This window comes from Puntigrus tetrazona, chromosome 7 (assembly GCF_018831695.1).
Source record: "Puntigrus tetrazona isolate hp1 chromosome 7, ASM1883169v1, whole genome shotgun sequence".
Lineage (NCBI taxonomy): Eukaryota > Metazoa > Chordata > Actinopteri > Cypriniformes > Cyprinidae > Puntigrus > Puntigrus tetrazona.
Window position 1 is genome coordinate 28,097,120 of NC_056705.1, and position 20,523 is coordinate 28,117,642.

General features: G+C 38.6%; 2 protein-coding genes across 2 annotated transcripts; both read right to left on the reverse strand.

Annotated features, from left to right (window-relative positions):
• Positions 1–69: 69 nt before the first annotated feature.
• mtfmt (mitochondrial methionyl-tRNA formyltransferase) lies at positions 70–4,348 on the reverse strand. Its single transcript, XM_043243757.1, has 9 exons — positions 3,814–4,348; positions 3,523–3,723; positions 3,260–3,382; positions 3,058–3,160; positions 2,126–2,201; positions 1,932–2,023; positions 1,772–1,850; positions 931–1,007; positions 70–463 (listed from the first exon to the last, which is right to left on the reverse strand). The coding sequence occupies exons 1-9, from the start codon at positions 4,056–4,058 to the stop codon at positions 266–268; spliced, it is 1,194 nt and encodes a 397-aa protein (XP_043099692.1). The 5' UTR covers positions 4,059–4,348; the 3' UTR covers positions 70–265.
• Positions 4,349–5,610: 1,262 nt separating this feature from the next.
• Positions 5,611–20,151, reverse strand: znf280d (zinc finger protein 280D). The gene is given in 19 exon segments (XM_043245460.1): positions 5,611–6,707; positions 10,075–10,102; positions 10,199–10,317; positions 10,411–10,473; positions 10,554–10,694; positions 11,278–11,489; positions 11,592–11,726; positions 12,344–12,490; positions 12,566–12,585; positions 12,588–12,665; positions 13,715–13,872; positions 15,841–16,067; positions 17,358–17,443; positions 17,535–17,582; positions 17,814–18,047; positions 18,517–18,619; positions 18,833–19,059; positions 19,156–19,317; positions 19,956–20,151. Coding segments are annotated over 18 exon segments (2,613 nt in total). The 5' UTR covers positions 19,316–19,317; positions 19,956–20,151; the 3' UTR covers positions 5,611–6,280.
• Positions 20,152–20,523: the final 372 nt, after the last annotated feature.

Below are 20,523 nucleotides of genomic sequence, written 5' to 3' on the forward strand. Positions count from 1 at the left end.
TAAGTCACAACCAATCATAATGAATTCGTGTGTGGTCGGTCAGTAAGTATGAATTAAATAAAACAACCATTTAAATGAGCATCTCCAAAATAATTTTAATGTACTAACATTCACCCACGTCAGGGCTATAAAAATGTGCAGACATCTGCAAACATACAGCCCATTATTAAATAAAACACTGTCTTAAAACAGACAAAATGTTTTCAGTGACGTGACACTTTATATGATTATATGTTATTTTACATTATTGCAATAAAGCCAGGCTTCAAAATGAAGTGTTGTTCCGCAGTAGCTTGTTACTGTCATGTCCTCCGGGAACATTAGTCTCTTTATAACTCCGAAACAGACAGGTGTTTGTGGAGGAAGAGTTCTTCAGCACACTCTGATGCAGATACCCATTAAAAAAATCTGCTGCTAATAGCCTTTTCCTGAAATTCACTGCTTTGAATCCAACCCATCCATCCTAAAAAAAAAAAAATTATGCAAATTGTAACAATGTGAACTTGTTAAAAACAACACTTTTCACCTAATATCAACACTGATTCGATTTAAAAATTAAATATGAAGGGCAGCATAATATAAAGTACATCTGCCACGTTGTTTTCGTAAATTAAAATAGAAATTATGCTGAAAAATATACATGCAAATATCTGAAACGTTGCCTTGGCAACATAGCAATATTTAAAAAAAGAATGCAAATGAAAAGCACAGTACTTCCAAAACATAAAAGCCAATTCAAAAATATTAGTAAATATTATGACAGTATATCATTTTATTTACAGTGTTATACTAAAATTCTGACACAAAGTAGAGTGCATTGTACATCCAACAAACTGGCAGGCCTCTAGCGGCTTGATGGGCATTGAGCATTTTTCTTCTGTGCTAGTGGACTTGTGAGTGTGTTAACATTTCTTAACTGCGTGGGCATACCTTGCAGCGGACCAGTAGAGTATTGGATTCCTTTTGATAATGGACAGACCCCGGCACTGAAGATAAATAAGGAGCAGCTGCAAAGAAACAGGAAAGAAAGTGAGATCACTTTTTCCGGTGAACAAATGTAGTTAAGGACACTTTCAGACCTGCACAATGTTTGCTTTGCTCTGAAACAGGGACCTAAACATGTTCATCATCCATAAGGATAAATTATTAATATTGCCACGCCCGTTTCTGAAAAGAACAGTGACATTTTTAGATTGTTAAGTCCATAGTCCATGCTTATTTCTATGGTGATTTAACTAAGAACAGTTTTCCTCGTTAGCTGGAGTATAAAGGAACAGAACTACAGTCCAGTGAGAGAGGTTCAGGTGATCTGTTCTCAAAGCTGCCCCAATGCTGTAAAGTGTGCCGTGAGTTCTCAGTTTCATTTGTTCTTTTGTCTTTGTGTAGCTTGAAAAACCGTTGTAGTAAGGTGGATGCCATTTATTTCTGAAGATACTTTTCTCTTGTTTTGTGTTCTAGAGGAAGTCAGGGAAGTATCTTTTATTTTATTTTTTTCTTTTGACAGGCAAGTTAACTCTTTAATCTATAGTCGAGGGGGGTTTTGTATATTGTTTTGGCCTTTTCCCCTCCTGAAGCTCAAATTAATGTTTTCCACAATCTGTTAAATAAATACTTTGAGTTTATTTGCCTAAAACTGGTGTTGTATGGTGTCACAAAATGAAATTATGACACTGCTGCTTTTTAAGTAAACATTTCTCATTGTGAACTATGATATATAGATAGGATCAATCACAGCCAATGCCACAAAATCACCAACTAAAACTCTGTTTACCTGTAAACGACATATTGCATTTGCCAACAAAGTCCAGAAGTTTGATGGTATTGCCCATCCATATCGTTTTTAATGGAATCTGATTGAGAAAAAATAAACTGTTATTGTTTAAAGCATAACCGATGTAAATGTCCATTTCTTTGGATCTCTTTACTCCTACCTGAAGTCCAATAGCTCGAAACAGTCGATCAATGTAGTCACAGCTGTGCTCTTCCCATATTATCCACGCTATATTGGAACTGATTTTAGGAGCTGAAGGTAAATGTTGTATTAAATTTGGTTTATTTGTTTTTACGTTATTCTGAATGAGTGCTTCATTTCTTTGGCGCTTCCTGGCTTGTTTTGGTCACTTACCAAATGATACTCCCTCCTTAGGCTGCTCCTTTCCGTTTGCTATCCTTTCTGGTAGATGTTTTAGAGTGTCCATCAACTGTCGATTTAAAAATGAAAAAATCAATTGAATTAAACTTTTGATTTCATCACAATGTTACTAAACACACACACCGCAGAGACGTTAGTGCTAATTTAGGTTAAACGTTGACAGACGCATTTATAGCCAATCACGAGGGATCACCAGACAGATCTTACGATTCATGAGCGACAGGTTTTTAGCATAATCTGATTTTAAATGTATGACTGTATTTTCAAATAATCACAATGCAAAGTTAAAGAGTGGGAGAGTGACTCGCACATGAATTAGTGAAGATGAAGCCTCTATCACTGAAACCCCGAAATCAGAGCACATTTGAATGAACTAACCAAAACCAAATCCCTCAGCTCATACAGTCTTGTCGTTCATCTTTTAACCAGTCCAGACTGATAAAAAACTTCTAGACTTAATTAGTTTTGACTGTGCAAAGTTCGATATTATGTTCTACAATATGAAAAAGATATAGGTCTGTATTAAAATATAAAGCGACATGAAAGTAAGTGCACTGTTGCTGTTGTTGTGAAGTACCAAGTAATTATGTTGCTTTTTCCTAACACTTGGATTGGGCACTTTCTGCATTTAAATGATTATTTTGACTGATGAAATTGAAAAAGAAATCTCCAAACTGATCGATTTACCATGTGAAGTTATCTAACATTATTCTCTTTTTTCATGAGTTAAAAATGGCCCTCATCAATTTTTTATTAACATTTTATCCCATTATTTTCACAGATAAAGTTTGGGACGGTTTTTGTGAGTTTTGGCCGGAAATCGCGCATTCCAACCAGGCAACGCTGCACGCAACAAATGTTTAGTTACAGGTGTAAAATATGTAAAAGAACGGGGGGTGAGTTACCATTTCAGAACCCACAACTGCTAAAGTGGCCCCGAGCTCATTAGCAGTGCAGTTCTTTGGAACTTCATACAGCTCTTGTTGAAGAATAGGGCCCACGTCGTATCTGAAATATAAAAGACAAAACATGAAATAAAAAGACTTGATAATGGGTTAGAGAAATACGCAGAAGTATCTTTCCTACTGCAATTAACATGTCCTTTACCTCTTAGGTCTTATTTGCATGACAGTCACTCCTGTGACACTGTCACCGTGTAGAATCGTATGATATATCGGAGCAGGACCCCGCCAGCGTGGCAACAAACTAGGGTGCACATTCAGGATCCCGCTAAGGGAGAAAAAAATTATTAGCCTATGGTCTATAATGATCATATTAAAACATTTCAAAATCACACAATGTATACAAACACAAACAGTACAGGATCCATGCAGACACTGTGTACTACTTAGTCCGGCTTTTTCCCTTACTATGGCATTTTGTTGATGATGTTCTCCTTGATTAAACAGCCAAATGACACCACCACACCAACATCAAACTGCGCACTGAAGTCCACATCTGGCCAGTGGTGAAGAGGGAGCCTGTGCTGCTCCGCATACTTCCTGACTGGAGCATCTCTGGACAGCGTTACAACCTCAAGTGATCTTATGACCCCGGCTTTTGTGTCATCTCTACAAAAAAAAAAAACAAACCAGTCATATCATAAAGCAGTATGTTTGTTAGCACAGACAGTAATGCAATAAGAAACTGGAAATGATTACCGAGAAACATGAAGGCGTTTCAGTGATTGCAGTGCAAAATCATCAGTTCCGAAGAACAAAACTCTCCAGGGCGGTTTTGAAGAAGGTTGTATTTGAGTTGCACAAGATTTATCTCTGCTTAACACAAATAAGACTCCTCTATGGCTGGCGCCGCTTTGACGAAGACGTGCTATGCAGTTGCTGCAAAGTCCTTGAGAGAGCAAACGCCCCTGATCTATGAATTTTAAATAGTTTAGGTTCCACATTCCTTAATGCAAGGGTTCATGAATGACGGAAACTAGCTTTCAGCAACCAGCAAAACACGAACCCTTCACTTCTCGATTAACCGATATACACGCAGTAGTCATTCTATTAATCCACGATAACTCCAGTCGAGACAGTTATGACAGTGTTCACAACGCGTCCAAATGACATTTATTTTACTTATTAAATTTGCAGAGCAGCAGGTGACAGTTGCAAGGTTACAGTAAAGCGTTGCGTGCACACGCAGGAGCCTGTGCGCGTCGCCATGTTGAAGCACGCGTCATTTCCGCTAAAGCTTTCGTATAAAAGTCATACGATAAACGTTCATAAATCGTATTTTACGACTTTTGCATAAAAAAAAAGCACAAAATGTTTTTGTTATATTAAAGAAACAAAACACACGATATTTATAAAGCTGTTTTTGTTTTTTCGCGGTCGAGCTGTCAGAATTCAATATTGATTGAGTGGTCAATACTGATTGATAATATTATGGTGTGTGTGTGTGTGTGTGTTTAGACCGAGAAGCTTCGCACAATGGTATAAATTGACACTTTAGATGACCAACAATAAAATACTCATGTCAAGTTTAAAGCAAATCACTGGAACAAATCTTGCCGTGCCAAATACAGACTGTGGCTATAGTAAACATTTGTTCATAAACGGAGGGTCCTGTACAGATCATCTTGTCCCTGCAAGGAACTCCATCCACCCCTGTACTGTGTTATGATCCTTTGCATCCACATGACTCTCTCTTTTCTTTCAATTTCTTTTACAGCGTTTTAAAGATATAGACCGTTTGAGGCACCAGACCTTTCCTGGAACACATCCTTACCGACAGGTCAATTGCAAGTCACCTTTGGATAAAAGCATCTGCAACATGAATATAAATGTTTTATGTCTGTTCTTTTTTAACAATACAAGTTTCATTGTTGAAGCTCATCTCAGTACATTCTGACAAATCTAGAACCACAAAGGCTGACAAACGCTTGGGGTAAGCCCTGTTTCTATTTATTTATTGCTTTAAGCGAGTTTGAGATCTTTCTTTATATGTAATGTTATAAATACTGCACTTGGCTTGATATGCATGTATATTTTATTTTAAGGTGTGAAAAAAGGGGTCATTGACACCCTTGTGTCGTTCTAGAACTGTTAGCACTTCTTTCTGCTGCAGAGCACTTAAAACACTAGTTGAACAGCAAAACTGAACACTAACTTTCATTAACATGGACAGGTGTTTCACAGGGAAAAGCTTTTTTTTAGCTTGTTCTTTTTACTTCAATAAATATGTAGAGCTCTATTTGCTTTGAATGAACTGCTTATATGTCTAAATACTTTCCAAATACTGTCAATGTTTGTTACAATCACTAAATCTTTTTGTTTGTGTGAAAACTTTTCCTTCCCATCATGACTGTTTATTGAACTACACAGAATAATACCACAAGAGGGTGCTCTTCACCAAATCAAGCCCCAAAGAGAAAACATTGCCTCTAGGGCAAAGGCGGAGATCTTTTTTGTTAAATCGCCAGCTATATTAAAAAGCAGAACCCTAGTGAATATGTTATAAAAGTTTATTACCGATTAAGACAAATTAATGGGATTTCTACAATGCTTTCAGTCTGAATACGAGAAATGATGCTCAATGCAGGATCCTACCCAGATAAAGTACATAATACATTAAACAAAAAAAAAAAAAAAAAAAAACAATTCAGGACACATTTCCATTCCTAAATACAGTAAACAGAGAAACTGCTGAACTTGTCCATTATCCTATGAAAACCACCACTTGAAAAGGCAGATGTGGGAATAAGTTGGACACTGTTACCGTATATCTCTGCTTTGTGATTATCTGTAGAGTCCAAACAGACACCACCCGTGTGGACAGACGGACTTCAAAACAATCAGAAGTACAGAGGGACATTCACATTGCTGCCTTTGCAACCCAATTTCAGTCTAAACGGTGCTTTTTTCTTTTTTTTTTACAAACCGTACTCAAGTACAGAAATAATGTACTCGTATAGTAGAAGATTTCAAAGTCATGTTTTAGCACTGTATGCTTTCATTTCATTTTGGAGTCAGAAAAACAGCTCCTATTAATGCTTGATTTATTGTTTTTTTTTTTTTTTAAAAAGGAGAGCGAGTCAGCGAGAAAACTCTGCTGCTTCTAGAGTCCTGCGATGCTTTAAGGGATCCACGATTGTTTTGTTTTTTTTCCCCCGGGCTGCAGTTAACCTTCCATCTCCACTTGGGAGTTCTCAGTGGCATCGTCCTCAAGGACCTTGGATGGAGTGAGAGGTTCCAGTTGCGAGTCAGTGTTCATAGACTCTATTCCATCAGTTTTGCAAAGAAAATCAGAGGGAATCACGCCACCTTCGTCCGTGAGGGCAGAAAGGGGGCTGGCGGGTGAGTGAGACGGAAGGCTCTTGGGCGATGATTTCTCTACTGACACATCATTGGTTGCGGACTCCATGGTGTCATCCTTTACCTCGTCTGGGTCACAAGCGTCAGCTCCAAGAAGCTCATCCGCCGTTGTGTGTTCTTCGTTTGGGATAGTTTGTACGTCACTGATCTGAATGGGTTCGGTTTCATCCCTACCCTCAGTATCAAGTTTAAAGGGAATGGTTTGTTTGGAGTTAGCGTGGGTCTGCACTGACCTGAATTATGAGGCGTGATAACAAGAGAAGAGCAAAGAAACATGAATAGAGTGACAAACAATGCTCCATTAAGATTATCAGCTGTAAAATCACCTGACTGATACACAAGTTTGTTTCAGATTTGTAGTTACAATTAAAAAATTAAAATAAAAAGCAGTAACAAATCTGCTACAAAAATGTCATATTTCACCTCTAAAGTCAGCCAAAAATCTACTTGTTTTAAGACAATTAAGAATGTTTTACAATCATTTGCAAAATGTTAAGTCACTGCAGTGAGAAAGATGCACGTTACTATCTGCTTATTTAGATAAAAGATTACAGTAAATGCAATATTTTTCAAAAAAAATAATAAAAAAAATCATAATTTCTTCAAATTCACTCAAATGACCAACGTAAGTCCTAACAAACTAGACATGTAAAAACAAATACGTCTGATGTACGTAGTGATCCCTCGGTTTTGAATTTATTATTTATGTATATATTCGCAATAAGCCGACAGAACAAACAGTAATACAAATATTCTCCCATTTGCCTTTCACAGCAACTCATGAGCTTTTCTTTGTGATCCACATTAATAAGAACATGTTCTTCAGCCTTAATTAATGCAAAAACTCCTGTTTTAATTTAAGCAAGGTCTCTTAATAGGTATTCCAATTAGACTAATGAAAAAAACAGAATACCACTTACTGTAAATTCTGGACTATAAAGCGCACCTGCATATAAACCGCATCCGCTCCATTTTAAAAAAAATAAAAATAAAAAAATAAACAAGCCGCATCCGCTCTATTTAAAAAAGTTTTGCAAGGCACAGATATGTATGTTTTTAGATTAGATATTCACTACAGGAACAGAACGATTTTGAACTGTAAATGTACATGTACCTAAATAGATCCTTTCCTAACCTGTATTTTAACACGGCAGCAACTTTGCTGATTAAAACGGGACAGAACCAAGAGAAAATAACCGGTATTTACAGTATTTATCTTCATTTCTCCTGTGTGTGAAATCACGTCACCTTAACCATCTTCGCTGAAACCCATGAAGTCGTCTTCTTCAGTGTCGGAGTTGAACAAACTCAGCAGCGCTTCGTCACATCTGCCTCCATCAGTCTGGCTTTCCGTGTCACTGTCATCCTCGGTGAGGTTGGCTCTGGAGGTGCGCCGCTCTCTTCGCGTAGCAGTCCAGCCTTTCTGAACGCTTTGGTGATGGTGGATTCTTTCACAGCACTCCACGCTGTCAGGATCCACTGACAGACATCAGTAAAGGATGCTTTTCGCATGCGGCCGGTTTTTGTGAATGACTTCTCACCACTTGTCATCCAAGTCTCCCACTCAACCCGGAGTGCGGCTTTAAATGCCCGATTGACACAGATGTCAAGTGGCTGCAAATACTTGGTTGTACCTCCAGGAATCACAGCTGGAATAGAGTTTGTTTTCTTGATCCCTGCTTTTGCAGAATCTGTGATGTGGGCCCTCATACTATCCAAAACAAGCAGTGCTTTTTTCCGGTGAAAAAATCTTCCCGGCCGCTTGCTGTAGCACTCCATTAACCATTCCTTCATCAGGCCTTCCATCATCCACCCTTTGCTGTTAACTTTGACCACTATGCCTTTCGGAAGTTGTTCTTTAGGCATAGTAATGCGCTTAAAAATCACCAGTGGTGGAAGTTTTTGTCCGGATGCAGTCCATGCCAGAACGCAGGTGAAATGCGTCCTCTCATGGCCCGTTGTTTTCAGCAGCACGGATGATGCGCCCGTCTTGTTAACGGTCCTGGTCAGAGGCAGATCAAACGTCAAAGGTACCTCATCCATATTTATGATCTCATCTGGTCCGATGGAGTGTTCTTGTGTCTTTGTTTGAACAAATTTTTGGAAGTTTTTAATTTTTTCCTGACAGTCCGGAGGGAGTTGCTGACAGAGAGTGGCCCGTGTCCTGATGGACAGGTTTTTACGCTTCATAAATCTGAAACACCATGACGGCCCCGCTTTGAAATCTTTAATTTCCATTTCGCGGGCAATGGTTTTGGCTTTAAGTCGGATCTGTACAGTGGATACACCACGGCCACCTGCTCTCTGCGTGTTCACCCAGTCCTCCAGGACATTTTCAAGTTCTGGCCACCTGCTTTTATGTCCCCTGAAAGCTTTCCTCGACTTTGGGCATTGCATGAGCTCTTCCCGCTGCCTCCTCCAGCGTCTCACCATAGACTCATTGACGCTAAGCTTCTGAGCAGCAGCGCGGTTTCCTTCTTGTATAGCGACATCGATGGCCTTCAACTTAAAACTTGCATCATACGAACTTCTTTGTGTGGGTTCCATGATGAAGGGGTGAGGATTTGAAAAGATAGAGTTTGACAGGATTGGTAATTTGTCGTCCTTCTATCCGCTTCTACCGACTTATATCTGCTAAAGAGGAACTAGCGTATTCTTCTTGAACTAGCGTATTCTTCTTTGCATTTATTTTGTCTTAGTTTTGATTCTAAATCCGGTTAGAGCGGTTTTTTAGAAAAAAAATTTGTATGAGCCGCATTGTTCAAAACCTATGAAAAAAGTAGCGGCTTATAGTCCAGAATTTACAGTATCTGCTTATTTAGATAAAAGATTACAGTAAATGCAATATTTTTAAAAAAAAAAAATCATAATTTCTTCAAATTCACTCAAATGACCAACGTAAGTCCTAACAAACTAGACATGTAAAAACAAATACGTCTGATGTACGTAGTGATCCCTCGGTTTTGAATTTATTATTTATGTATATATTCGCAATAAGCCGACAGAACAAACAGTAATACAAATATTCTCCCATTTGCCTTTCACAGCAACTCATGAGCTTTTCTTTGTGATCCACATTAATAAGAACATGTTCTTCAGCCTTAATTAATGCAAAAACTCCTGTTTTAATTTAAGCAAGGTCTCCCGAATACCACTTAATAGGTATTCCAATTAGACTAATGAAAAAAACAGATCATTTTTTATAATAAATGATATTTCCAAACAATTCATAGGTCAGAGGGTCTGCATTCACACCCCTGTTTCATCAGAAAAGGTAATTTGTCTCAATCAGGCAAGCTACACTTCCCAGTCTATTTTTACTCTCCTCTCTTCACAGCTCTAACCTCTACATTTAACAAAAATACAAATAAGCATATGGTGTCATTGTACACCAATACATCATGCTTTAACAACGAGAGCATACCAGAACGTAGAGAGCAACACCACCAACTTTTTAAAGCAGACAGCTTTCACAATAAAAAGCAATTGGATTTTTAAATAGCAAAAAAACCCTAATCTTTAATGCAACTTAGTTCCATGCGATAAACAGTTGAATACGTAATAAATAGCTAAATAAAATGCTATAACAAATTTTAATACCTGTTCATTCCTGATCCTCCATTGGCAACTTAAAAAAAAAAAAAAAAAAAATTGTATTCAAGTAAGAAAATCTGAAACCACAAAGCGAAACGTATTTTTGCATTGAGTAGGTCTGGCATCATACCTGGCTCCATGATGACCTGGCAGGAGTGGTTCGGCCTGTTAAGCAAATGTTCGGTCATCTGGTCAGCACCCGAGGCATCTGCCAGAAAGTCACACTTGAGACACACCAGTGTTAGACTCCTTGAACAAGAGAAGTAAAAATAACATTTTCTTCAAGTATAACACAAGCTCCATCACAGTCAACCATCATATACTAACTAAATCTAAACCTACCGCAAACCACGTGGAGGCTTCTTCACCTTCCCGAACCGTACTTTAGAAGAATTGCTGTGAAACCTGCAGATGAACGAAACACCATCTATAGATCTGAATAAATTCATTTGGAATTGTTCAATCATCAAAGTTCCCCCCCTTACCTGGTCATATGCTGTCTGAAGGCTTTCTGGCAACTCGATCTGAACTTGCATATATTGCATCTCAACAATAAAGGATAATGAACATAAGGGTCCATAACCTCTGAGAGACACTCAACACACCTATTTCCTCCACTTGGAAGTCTGTGAAAAATAAATACTTGTTATTATAAAAGAATTGGCTGTGACTCTTAACTTTTACTACAACACAATGCAATGAGCTGATTACTAAAATGTAGCGGTTACGTGTACACTAGGCATGCATGCTGTAAATTTCATCAGTATATTCTGTGCATACTGTACAGACAAAGCCAGATTCTTCTAATCATGCATACTCTGTATGGTTTAAAGGATTACTTCATCCCAAGATGAAAATTCTGTCATTAATTTCTCAACCTCATGTCGTTCCAAACCCATAAGACTTCAGAACACAAATGAAGATATTTTTGATTAAATCAGAGAGCTATGTGACTTAATTTTGTATTCCAAAGATGAACGAAGGTCTTATGGGTTCGGAATGACATGAGGGCGAGTAATTTTCATTTTGGGGTGAACTAACCCTGTATTTATTTTACAATTAAGTAGTTGTCCAGGCCCACTGCTTTAAAAAGAAAAGAAAACAAATGGAAGGCACTGAAGTACAACAACAAACTATTGGACACAGATTTCTGATGCGCTAAATGTTCGCATTTAAACTAAAGCATACTTCGGGCTTAAGGATCCTCACCTCAAACTTTTAAGCTCATTATTTTGGTTGCTTCGGTTCCAGCTGAACTGATTTGTGGTTTTTGCCTTTCCTCCATTTACGTTTGGTTTGGTTGTGTTTGCTACTATTCTAACAGGTTGTTTGGTCGTTTCAGGACTTGTGGGTATGATGTAGGCTTTGCTTGAAGTTTCAGAACCCATTGGTGCACCAGAAACTGAGGCCCGAATCGTCACCTAAAAAGGGATTAAATAAAGCTATTTAGTCGTTATTACATTTGATATTATTTAATGCTGCTTATTAAATAGTATAGGTTACAGATTTGTGTTTAAGCAGACCTTGGTTCCTGGAGGCAATCCTTCAAGTTTTCTAGGTTTCCTATAGGTTCGATGGAAGTGTGTCTTGTGTTCCACTTTTTCCTTATAAGTGAGGAAATTTAATCGGCACTTTCCACATCTTTGAATCCCTTTTTTCTAGAAAACAAAGCAGAAGAAATTCATAACATGCAAAGTAGCAACGGTGCATTTAAGTTAGATTTATTAATATAACCGCTAAAACAATTTATGTTATACGTTACATAACTTTTTCTATATATGCTAGGTGAAGTTTCAGGCCCTTTTTCAATATTGGAATATGCCATGAACTTGGCGGTCGCTAATCCGCATCATTCCACCACCACATGCGCTGTTGTTTTTGTTACAAATCTTGCTGTTGGCCAAATATGACTCGTGGTTAATCTGGTTTGCTGTTGCCAGGGAGAAGCCCATAAGGAGTAACCAGGGAAGGTGAATAGAGTAAGCCGCCACTGTCAGCCTGTTATATATTGCACCAAGGTGTTCAGCAGACAACCAAATCAATCCAACCTTGGAGTGAGAGCCAATGGGGCAGCACACAAATGAGTCGCACATTGTGCTGACTTCAGATCAGTGAAGTCTCAAGTCTCGAATCCATAGACAAAGAGACAGATGATGTCTTATCCAAGAACATGTCAAAAAGACTCATGCACACAGACTTTGGTTTCAATTAGTAAGCTAGAAGTAGGCAATAAATCCATTTCCAAATGCAAACAAGCACGAGGTAATACACTCACTTGATGCCTCATGTAGTGTTGCATGTACATATGGCCACTGCGAAGGACTTTCAGGCAAAAGGGACAAAGCAGGTCTTTAGTGTTTTCATGGACTGTGCGGAAATGGTTATCCACATCAGAGAAGAAGGAGGATCTGTAGTTGCAAACCTTTAAGAGAGCGAAAACAAAGTGAAAATCAAGTATTTGAAATACAAATCGCTTAGAGCAATGATGAAGTTGTACCTGACAGGCATAGGGCATCTCCCAGGTTTGTGATTGTCCCTCATGTGCTCCAGAAGCACTTGCTCCGTCTCAAAGGCCAATTCACATATTTTACAGTTGGCTGGGGAAAGGAAAAAAAACCTCTTACAATATATCTAAACCATAAACTTGTTCCCCTGTGAAATATTCTCATTACAATTATAAAAATCACTGAATTTTACATAACCTCAAATCCTGCTGGAAAATTACTACATTAGTCTGAAAAAAACAAAACATCACAATTGTGATGTGACAATTCTGCACATATATAGTACCTCAGCAAATGATTAAGGATCAACAAATTTTAGATCAGTAGAAATAAGACCTGATCCACATGACTACACAGGTTGGGAGAACATCTGGATATGTTGTGAACATACTTGAGTAGCTAAGAAAGGTAAACAAAACAACTCGCTAGCATCATGTTTACAGTATTGTTTTATATTGGTAAAGTATAACTTTTCGAAAGCTGAGGTCGTGTTTTAACACTGTCAGAATAGCCATAACACAATTATATCAATGACATGGAGTAATGATTTTGTAAGAATCACTTTCGGAACCACGTTGTTTTAATCCAAGATTGTGCTATTTTCATCTGTTTTTAAGCCTTTTTCTGACTCATGTGACGCTTTTTAAAATGGGGGCCAAATTTGAGCATTGTCGTTCGTCGTTTGTCTCGCAGTGTTCATGTAGTGTACGGGGGAAAGAAGAGATTACCCTCTCCTGCAGGCAATCAGATGGTCAGATGAATTTCTGACATGTCAGATATTTTGGTTGCCTCTTGTGAGGGTATCACGCAATTGAAGCAAAGCTACGAACCCACTGCCCTAAAGTCAGTGCTTTTTCCTCTCACTGCGTCTGCGCGGAAACAGTACTTTAACAAAAAACTTAAATGCAGAAAGAGAGAAAACAAAAAGAGGGAGATTTCTACATAAAACAATGTTATTATCGCAGGAAATGTGAATAATTGTCCATCAAAGATAAAGACAAACACGTTGCAAAATTATAATTTTTTTTTAAATAGTTTTGGCTTTACATCGCATGTGATCTTCTCAGTGTGTGCCCGGCCTTATAAAGAATAAAAACACTGACACCAATGAGAATTCAAGCCAATGAAATGTTACGACTCACTTGTGGACTCGAAGGGACTGTGGGCACTCTCTATGTGACACTGCAGTTGAAAAGGAGTTGAATACTGTCTGTAACAATGCTGACATGTCGTGTGACTCTCCCAGCTCTCGCTGTTCTGCTTCTCCAACTCAAGGTGATGTTTCATGTGGTTCATGAACCTGAGAGGGAGGAAAAAGAACAGACTGATGAGGAGCAGCAAAGAATGGCGTTCAAAAAATGAATACAGGTGACATCTAACTAGCTGATTTTCAGTTTACAGTTGTTGTTTAAGGATCAGAGAGCCACATCTCTCACCAGGTGGGCATTCACAGACCCAGCGACCAACTCCCTGCTAAGTTATTGACCCTGTCGATTCTGACACATTCACATTACCACTCACAGTGGGGCAGACTCTAGTGGCTTTGGCAATGACACCTAATGTTACTTAAATGTCACAAATGCAAAGTCACATATCACAAACACTGCTTTTTATAGATGGCGACTGTCTAAGAGATCTGAAGCAATCACATACATTAACAGAGCCAAAAACCTGAAATGAAATACAAATGAAAATACAATATTTATGCTAGAGCAGCACTCAGTTTTTTCAACTTTGATGTGGCAGATGATTGGAGAGAACTGTCAGAGTCATTAAGTCTGTCACATCTCGTCTATTCTGCGTGCACGCGGAGATTAACCAAAAAGTCAGTAGGTGTGAAACACAACCAAAATGTCAGCTTGTGGTGAGAGTGAGAAAGCATTGGGTACACCTGCAACATGCAACATTAATTACACTCTTTAAGGTAAATGCCCTGCTGCGCAAACAGCTGCCATCTTGGGAGAACTCAGTCTGACAAGCGGGACCGCCGTTGACAAACTTGTGACACCTAAACAGGAAAGGCTTTGATGTGCAAGGATGTGAATGTCAAACAGATGTACAACATTCACACAGGTAAAGTGTCTGCTCTCTCAGGAGTGGAGTTTCCTTTTGCTTTTCAAAAGGCACCTAAAAATAGACACATAACATCCTTCGAGAATCACGCAGTTTCAGATGCTGCAACCGAAGTTCACATCCTATTTTTGAAACAGGTCACACTCCAGCTTCGTCTACAGATTACACTGGATTTTCAAGATACAAATGAGCCGCGCGTGAACTATCAACTCATCATAAACCGCAATACATCAAACACGTCTGAAGGGAAGGGAAAATGCTAAAGTTAAAGCAGCTAATGTTCAGCGTCCATCGGGAATACAAAATAAAACTCATGCGCAGTTAAATATAATTAGCCAAATTACAAACACACACCATTAAAAGTCACCTTTGATCGGTGCAAGGCCTGTGCGTGTGTACTCAAGAAGTGTTTGAGCTCCCGAGGGTCTTTGAGAGATAAATTAGCAAATATTCTACTTAAAGTTCATGTTCTAACTGTGCATAATAGCCATTATAATACCGGCAATTATACTGCACTGTTTCTTTGTTTAATGATGTGATGTGCAGGCTGCCTCTATTCTCTCTGCCTCACCTGCCATTGGTGCCCTGACGTTGAGCGGCCAATTTTTCAGTCAGCACGTTCTGCAACCTCAGCTCCCCTAATAGGGATTTTTATGCAGCTGAACTCTGACCCCCGCCGCCAGAACTTGGGGTGCGCTGCAAACGCGCCTCCCCATTAAAAGGAGCTTACTGAGGCTTTTCTCACGCCGTGGCTGAGTAAAGTTATTTAATCACAGGAACAGTTCTTATAGCAGCCAAACTACCCTCCATTATTCATCTGGGGTCCCTAGAGGGAAAGAGGGTCTGATAATGTCATCCATCTGAGGGGGAATCCAGTGATGGGGTCTCTCTTTCTCTAACTATTGCTCTCTCCATCTCTGGGCTCCTGTAGCTAATGGCTCTCATGAGCAATGCTCCGTCTAAACCGCATGCGTGATGTTGCTCCCTCACAGACCAAAACAATTATACAAGAAGCAGACTTAAATGACTGGGACTGTTTGAATAGTTTTCATTCATGACAAACTAAATTGCAGCTACCCTGACTAAGGTCTACAGAGCTTCAACCACCTCTGCACCTGGCTGATTAAAGATGGTACTTCACAAAAATGTGTAACCTTATAGGTTTTTGCATAACTAACACACACAAAAAAATTACCTGATATTGTTCTTGAGCATTTTTAAACAGCTGTTGCACTTGAAGGTGGTGTTGGCCTTGAATTTGGGAATCAGAGATGGATCCCCTTCACATTTCCCATAGTAGAAGTCTGAAACCAGCATGATGAGTTTGCCTTTGTCGGACTCACAGACTTTCGGGGCATTGGCTGGTTTGTCAGGCTTGGATGTTGAGGGGAACACAGAGTCTAGTAACTCAGGGCAGCACAACTAAAGAAGTGGAGTTAAAAACAAAACAAAAGTAAAAAAAAAAAAGTCATAATTGACCAACTTGGTGTTTGCAAACAGTGATGATGTTTTTGTGGGTGGAGCCTATCTGGCAGCAGAAAATAACGGTTTTCAAATGGCGGTCAATGGAAACCATGGAATAAAAGAATAAAGGTCAATTTGAATTTATATTTCTGAATTCTGTCTTCATTCTTGCAATTTCGAGACTGTATCTCATAATTCTGTAATATCAACTTGTCATTCTCTCTATGTTTTTAATCCCACATTTCTAGCTTTCTTACCCCTCAGAGTGGACAAACTTGTTGAGGTAAATCAACTTATAATATAACTTTGCAGATCTTTAAAAATGCAGATGCAGTAAAAAAAAAAAAAAAAGGGGGTTAACTTAACTTATTAACTCTGGTGGAGTTGGAGATTGAGCCTATTTCTAAGTGGAGTGTTACTTTAAATGATATTTCAGGCTGTAACTGTAGGGCAAATACAATATCTTCTCTATGAACTGTAGGTGAATATTATTAGCTTTGAGTGGCATTTTTGGTGACATTATTCTATAAAAATGATTAACATTATGATTCTTGACATCCAAAAGTCACAACACTACATTTTATCTCTTCCTCCGTTGATTTTTCCTGTTTCACTCCACTTGTTACCAGTGTTTTTCTGCCACCACACTGCTGTTTACCATAGATGATAGTAATACGCATGTACGCTGTCAATGTTCGTTAATAAATGCCTAAATTGAATCTGTTCAACAAAGTAATCATTCAGTGATCTCTCATTAGAAGACTTGGATTGACCTGCTCAATTCATATCTACTTTTAACAATGTTATGAACTTTTTGTAGTCTGAAAATGTTGTGTACAAAAAGTTATGGAAAACAATTATGGGAATATTTTAATAAGATATGTTCTTGACCAAAGATTTGTGCAATTATTATGAGTTTAGAAAAACACTTTATTGTAAAATTTTAATTATTTGGTCAATTAAGAAAATTGTTTTATTCTTCATTTTGCCATGGATTATTCAGAAAGCTACAAAAATGCAGTTACATATAATAAAAGAGCAGACATACATAACTACATAATCAGTGTGTGCATGAGTGGCCCTGCCGTTTACTCCCACATAGCTCATAACTACATCAAAACAAGACTGCAGGACGATGAAGATGATGATATAACACTCATTTGTTAATATTGAGATATGTCTGTCTGACCGTATTCTATAAAGCGGTTGCTAACAGAGGAAACAACAGATAAAGCAAAACGTACAAACCTTCATATGATTTTTTAAGGCCTGAAAGCCAAACACATTCGGACACCTGGGACATTTCTTTTTGAAGGGGAAATCATTTTCTCCAGCTGTCAAAGGAGGAAAGAGATTAAAAGATGAGCGGAGATTGTAGCTTCTGGAAATTCTGCAATACATATTGGACAATCACGTCAAGCTTACCTCCTTTGGACCCACTGTTGTTTGTGTCATTTATCATTGTGCCATTATCTGTGGGTCATAAAAAAAAAAAAAAAAAAAAAAAAAAAAGAAACGTCTGATCAAAGAAAAACCTTTTTTAAAATTTTCACCAACACAAGCATTACACACCTTTCAGAAAAGCGAGAAGGATTTTAATGTATTTCTAACAATATTTATTTATTTTTTTATTTTTAGCTTAGTACATCTCAACTGATAAAAGTAGGGGACTCACTGATATAGCTTACCCACACATAGGCTTACCTTTGCTGTTCACAGTTTGCAGGGATAAAGTTTTTTGTTTAGCTAGTGTTGCTGGGACGATGCCAATTGTGTTTTGAGATCCTAAAATAGTGTGGGACTGAGAAGAAAGATTAGCTGGTGCTTGTACATTGGACAAGGTCACCACATTGTCCTGGATGTGCTGCACTTGAGGCCTGTGAATGACCCCCGGCTTTGGTGTGACGGCGACTTGCGGCAATATCTGCTGACCCGCTGCTTGAGAAACAAACACAAAGCAATGAAGGACACACGTACCAAGTGACTAATTAACATACTACCACTCATATTTTAAAGAAATGATTACTTATTTAACGAGGACACAGACTTCAGATAAATGCTACACAATGTAGTCATCAAAAATCATGAAAAATGTATCACATTTAAGCAACATTGTTTTCAACGATGATGATAAGAAATGCTTCTTCAGTAGTAAATCAGACTTTTAAAATTATTTTTGTAAAAGACTGGAGAAATGGTGGCTGAAAATTCAGCTTTGTTATCACAAAAATAAACTATATATTTTTAAAAATATTAAAATAAAAAAAGCTATATTAAAATGCAGTAAAATCGCAGTTTTGACTTTAATTTGCGATCAAATAATTGTATTTCAAAAACCTTACCGACAGTAAATGTTTTAATGGTAGTGTATAATAAAACAGACCAAAAAGCACAGGCACATTTATACCTGGCACAACCGTGAGAGTGGTTCCTGGTGGATACTGTGACCCCAGAGAGCTGATGAACGAGGTGCTGCTGTTGAGATTCTGCGGTGATGCCACGATGTAACCCTGGTGAAATGATAAAGACATCTTTTATTGAAGGATTCAGCACACATCGAATTTGCCGCATGAACACACACATTAATAAATCTAAACTGAATTTATGCAAGTTTATTAAGACTAATGTAAAATGCTGGCTACTATCAGTGGAAAGCTACTCCGTCATAGTGCCTAGCGCTTGTTAAGATTTAACCCGAGAAAGTCAAATAAAAGTGAAGTTACCTGATTGTTAATAATGATGGGTTGAGGAGCTGTTTGAGGTCCTAGAGTTGCGTTGATAGGGATGAGGATTGGATTTCCTCCTGACGGGGCAGCACCTCGGACCATAATTGTAGGACCTGTTGCCATCCTAGCGGGGTTTGGGAGAGCTGGCAGAGGCTTTTGTGCTGATGCCAACGTTGAACTTTTTTGAACTGGGACATTTCGCTGGTTCTGTTGGTTAACAGCACCTGAAGATCACCAAAAAAAACAACACAAGCAAACAATCTTAAGTGCAAGACCAGAACAGGAGTGATACCGTGTCCAAAAGTGAGCCATTTGTCAACCTTGTCTTGCGTTGCCCCCAGGCTTGGAGCTACAGATTTCACCGACAAATATCGGTTCATCGTCATCGTCATCATCAAGATCTATCAGATTGATTTCTGGAATCGTCTTCTGCCATGGCTCCAACTCCTCCTCTTCGCACTCCATAAACAGCTCAGACATCTAAAAGAAAACCAAAGATATCAGTGCAATGCTATGCGGTTAATGATATTATACCAGGGAGCCGCAGATTACACCACAATCTGGGTTTAGACATACCTCAATAAAAGCTAGCTAATGCTTGACACTCCAGCAAAACTAAAGTGATATACAGATCACCAAAAAGCCACAAAACAAGTTTTGCGTTAGAACCCAATTAACTTTGCTCCCCACGGGGAAAGATACACCCAGATTTATCAACGTTGAGATTAAAAGCCCAACTGTTGTGATGCAAAACCTGTGATCCACCTCTAGCAGACACAAGACTGTTACTGCAGACACAGACCGGCTAATATGCTAACTCAGACTCCCACCCTTTACTCTTAGATAATACATAGAACCAAAATGCAGTCGCGAAAGAGGTGCATTGAAGCTAAGAAATCAGACGCATTCACACGCTGACACGGAGCTAGCTGCATTATTCCCAAATCCTTAAACAGGCAGGTCGGCTCTGTCTGGATGCTAACAAGCTATAAAGCAAGAAAAATAGCAAGCGGCTGCAGAGAGAAATGGCAAATCACACAGAAAACTGCAACGGCTTCGTTACGATAACACGTCAGCAAACATTTCGGATTAAAAGAAAGGCGAAACTCGGTTTTACCTTTTAAAACCGCGGATTATTTACAAACAACATCAGTGTTGATTCAGACACGCTTACAGCGGCATGAAGCGCGGAGGCTCACGGGAAATCAGAGGGGCTATTGTTGAGACCGAGCACCTCACGTCTGTCACAGAGACGAGACTTTTTTTTTGGGTTGAGGTTTTTAACGCTTTAAAAAGTCCCGGTTCGCGACGGCGTCGAAAAACAAGGAACGCGAAGTAACCGTGAGCAGAGGAGAAAAACAAACGAGCACGTTATGAGCCACACGATAAAAAACTAGCGAAAACAAACACACACACCGTCCGCGAAGATTACAGGGCGTCTAAAGTTTAAGATTTTGATCCATACTTTTATTGTTTGCATCGTGGTGCTTTATAATAAAATTACAGCTAGCTTTCTAACATTTAAAGCTAATGGATGCTAACAAAAAACAACAACACATAACATCAGAAGAGTATGAGCAGTTTGAAGTAAGTCAAATGTGATAAACTGAACCGTAGTAATGATATTTAATTCACTTCTGTTAGGTGTATAATTTGACAAGCAGCAACTTTTTGTCTCTTGTCTGTTT

Excerpts from the sequence above, each read along its gene's own strand:
- mtfmt (XM_043243757.1), bottom strand. The coding sequence starts at position 4,058 with ATGTGGAACCTAAACTATTTAAAATTCATAGATCAGGGGCGTTTGCTC. Across the intron at positions 3,724-3,813 it reads AAACGCCTTCATGTTTCTCG|AGATGACACAAAAGCCGGGG; the intron begins GTAATCATTTCC and ends TTTTTTTTGTAG. Across the intron at positions 2,024-2,125 it reads TAAGGAGGGAGTATCATTTG|CTCCTAAAATCAGTTCCAAT; the intron begins GTAAGTGACCAA and ends ATTTACCTTCAG.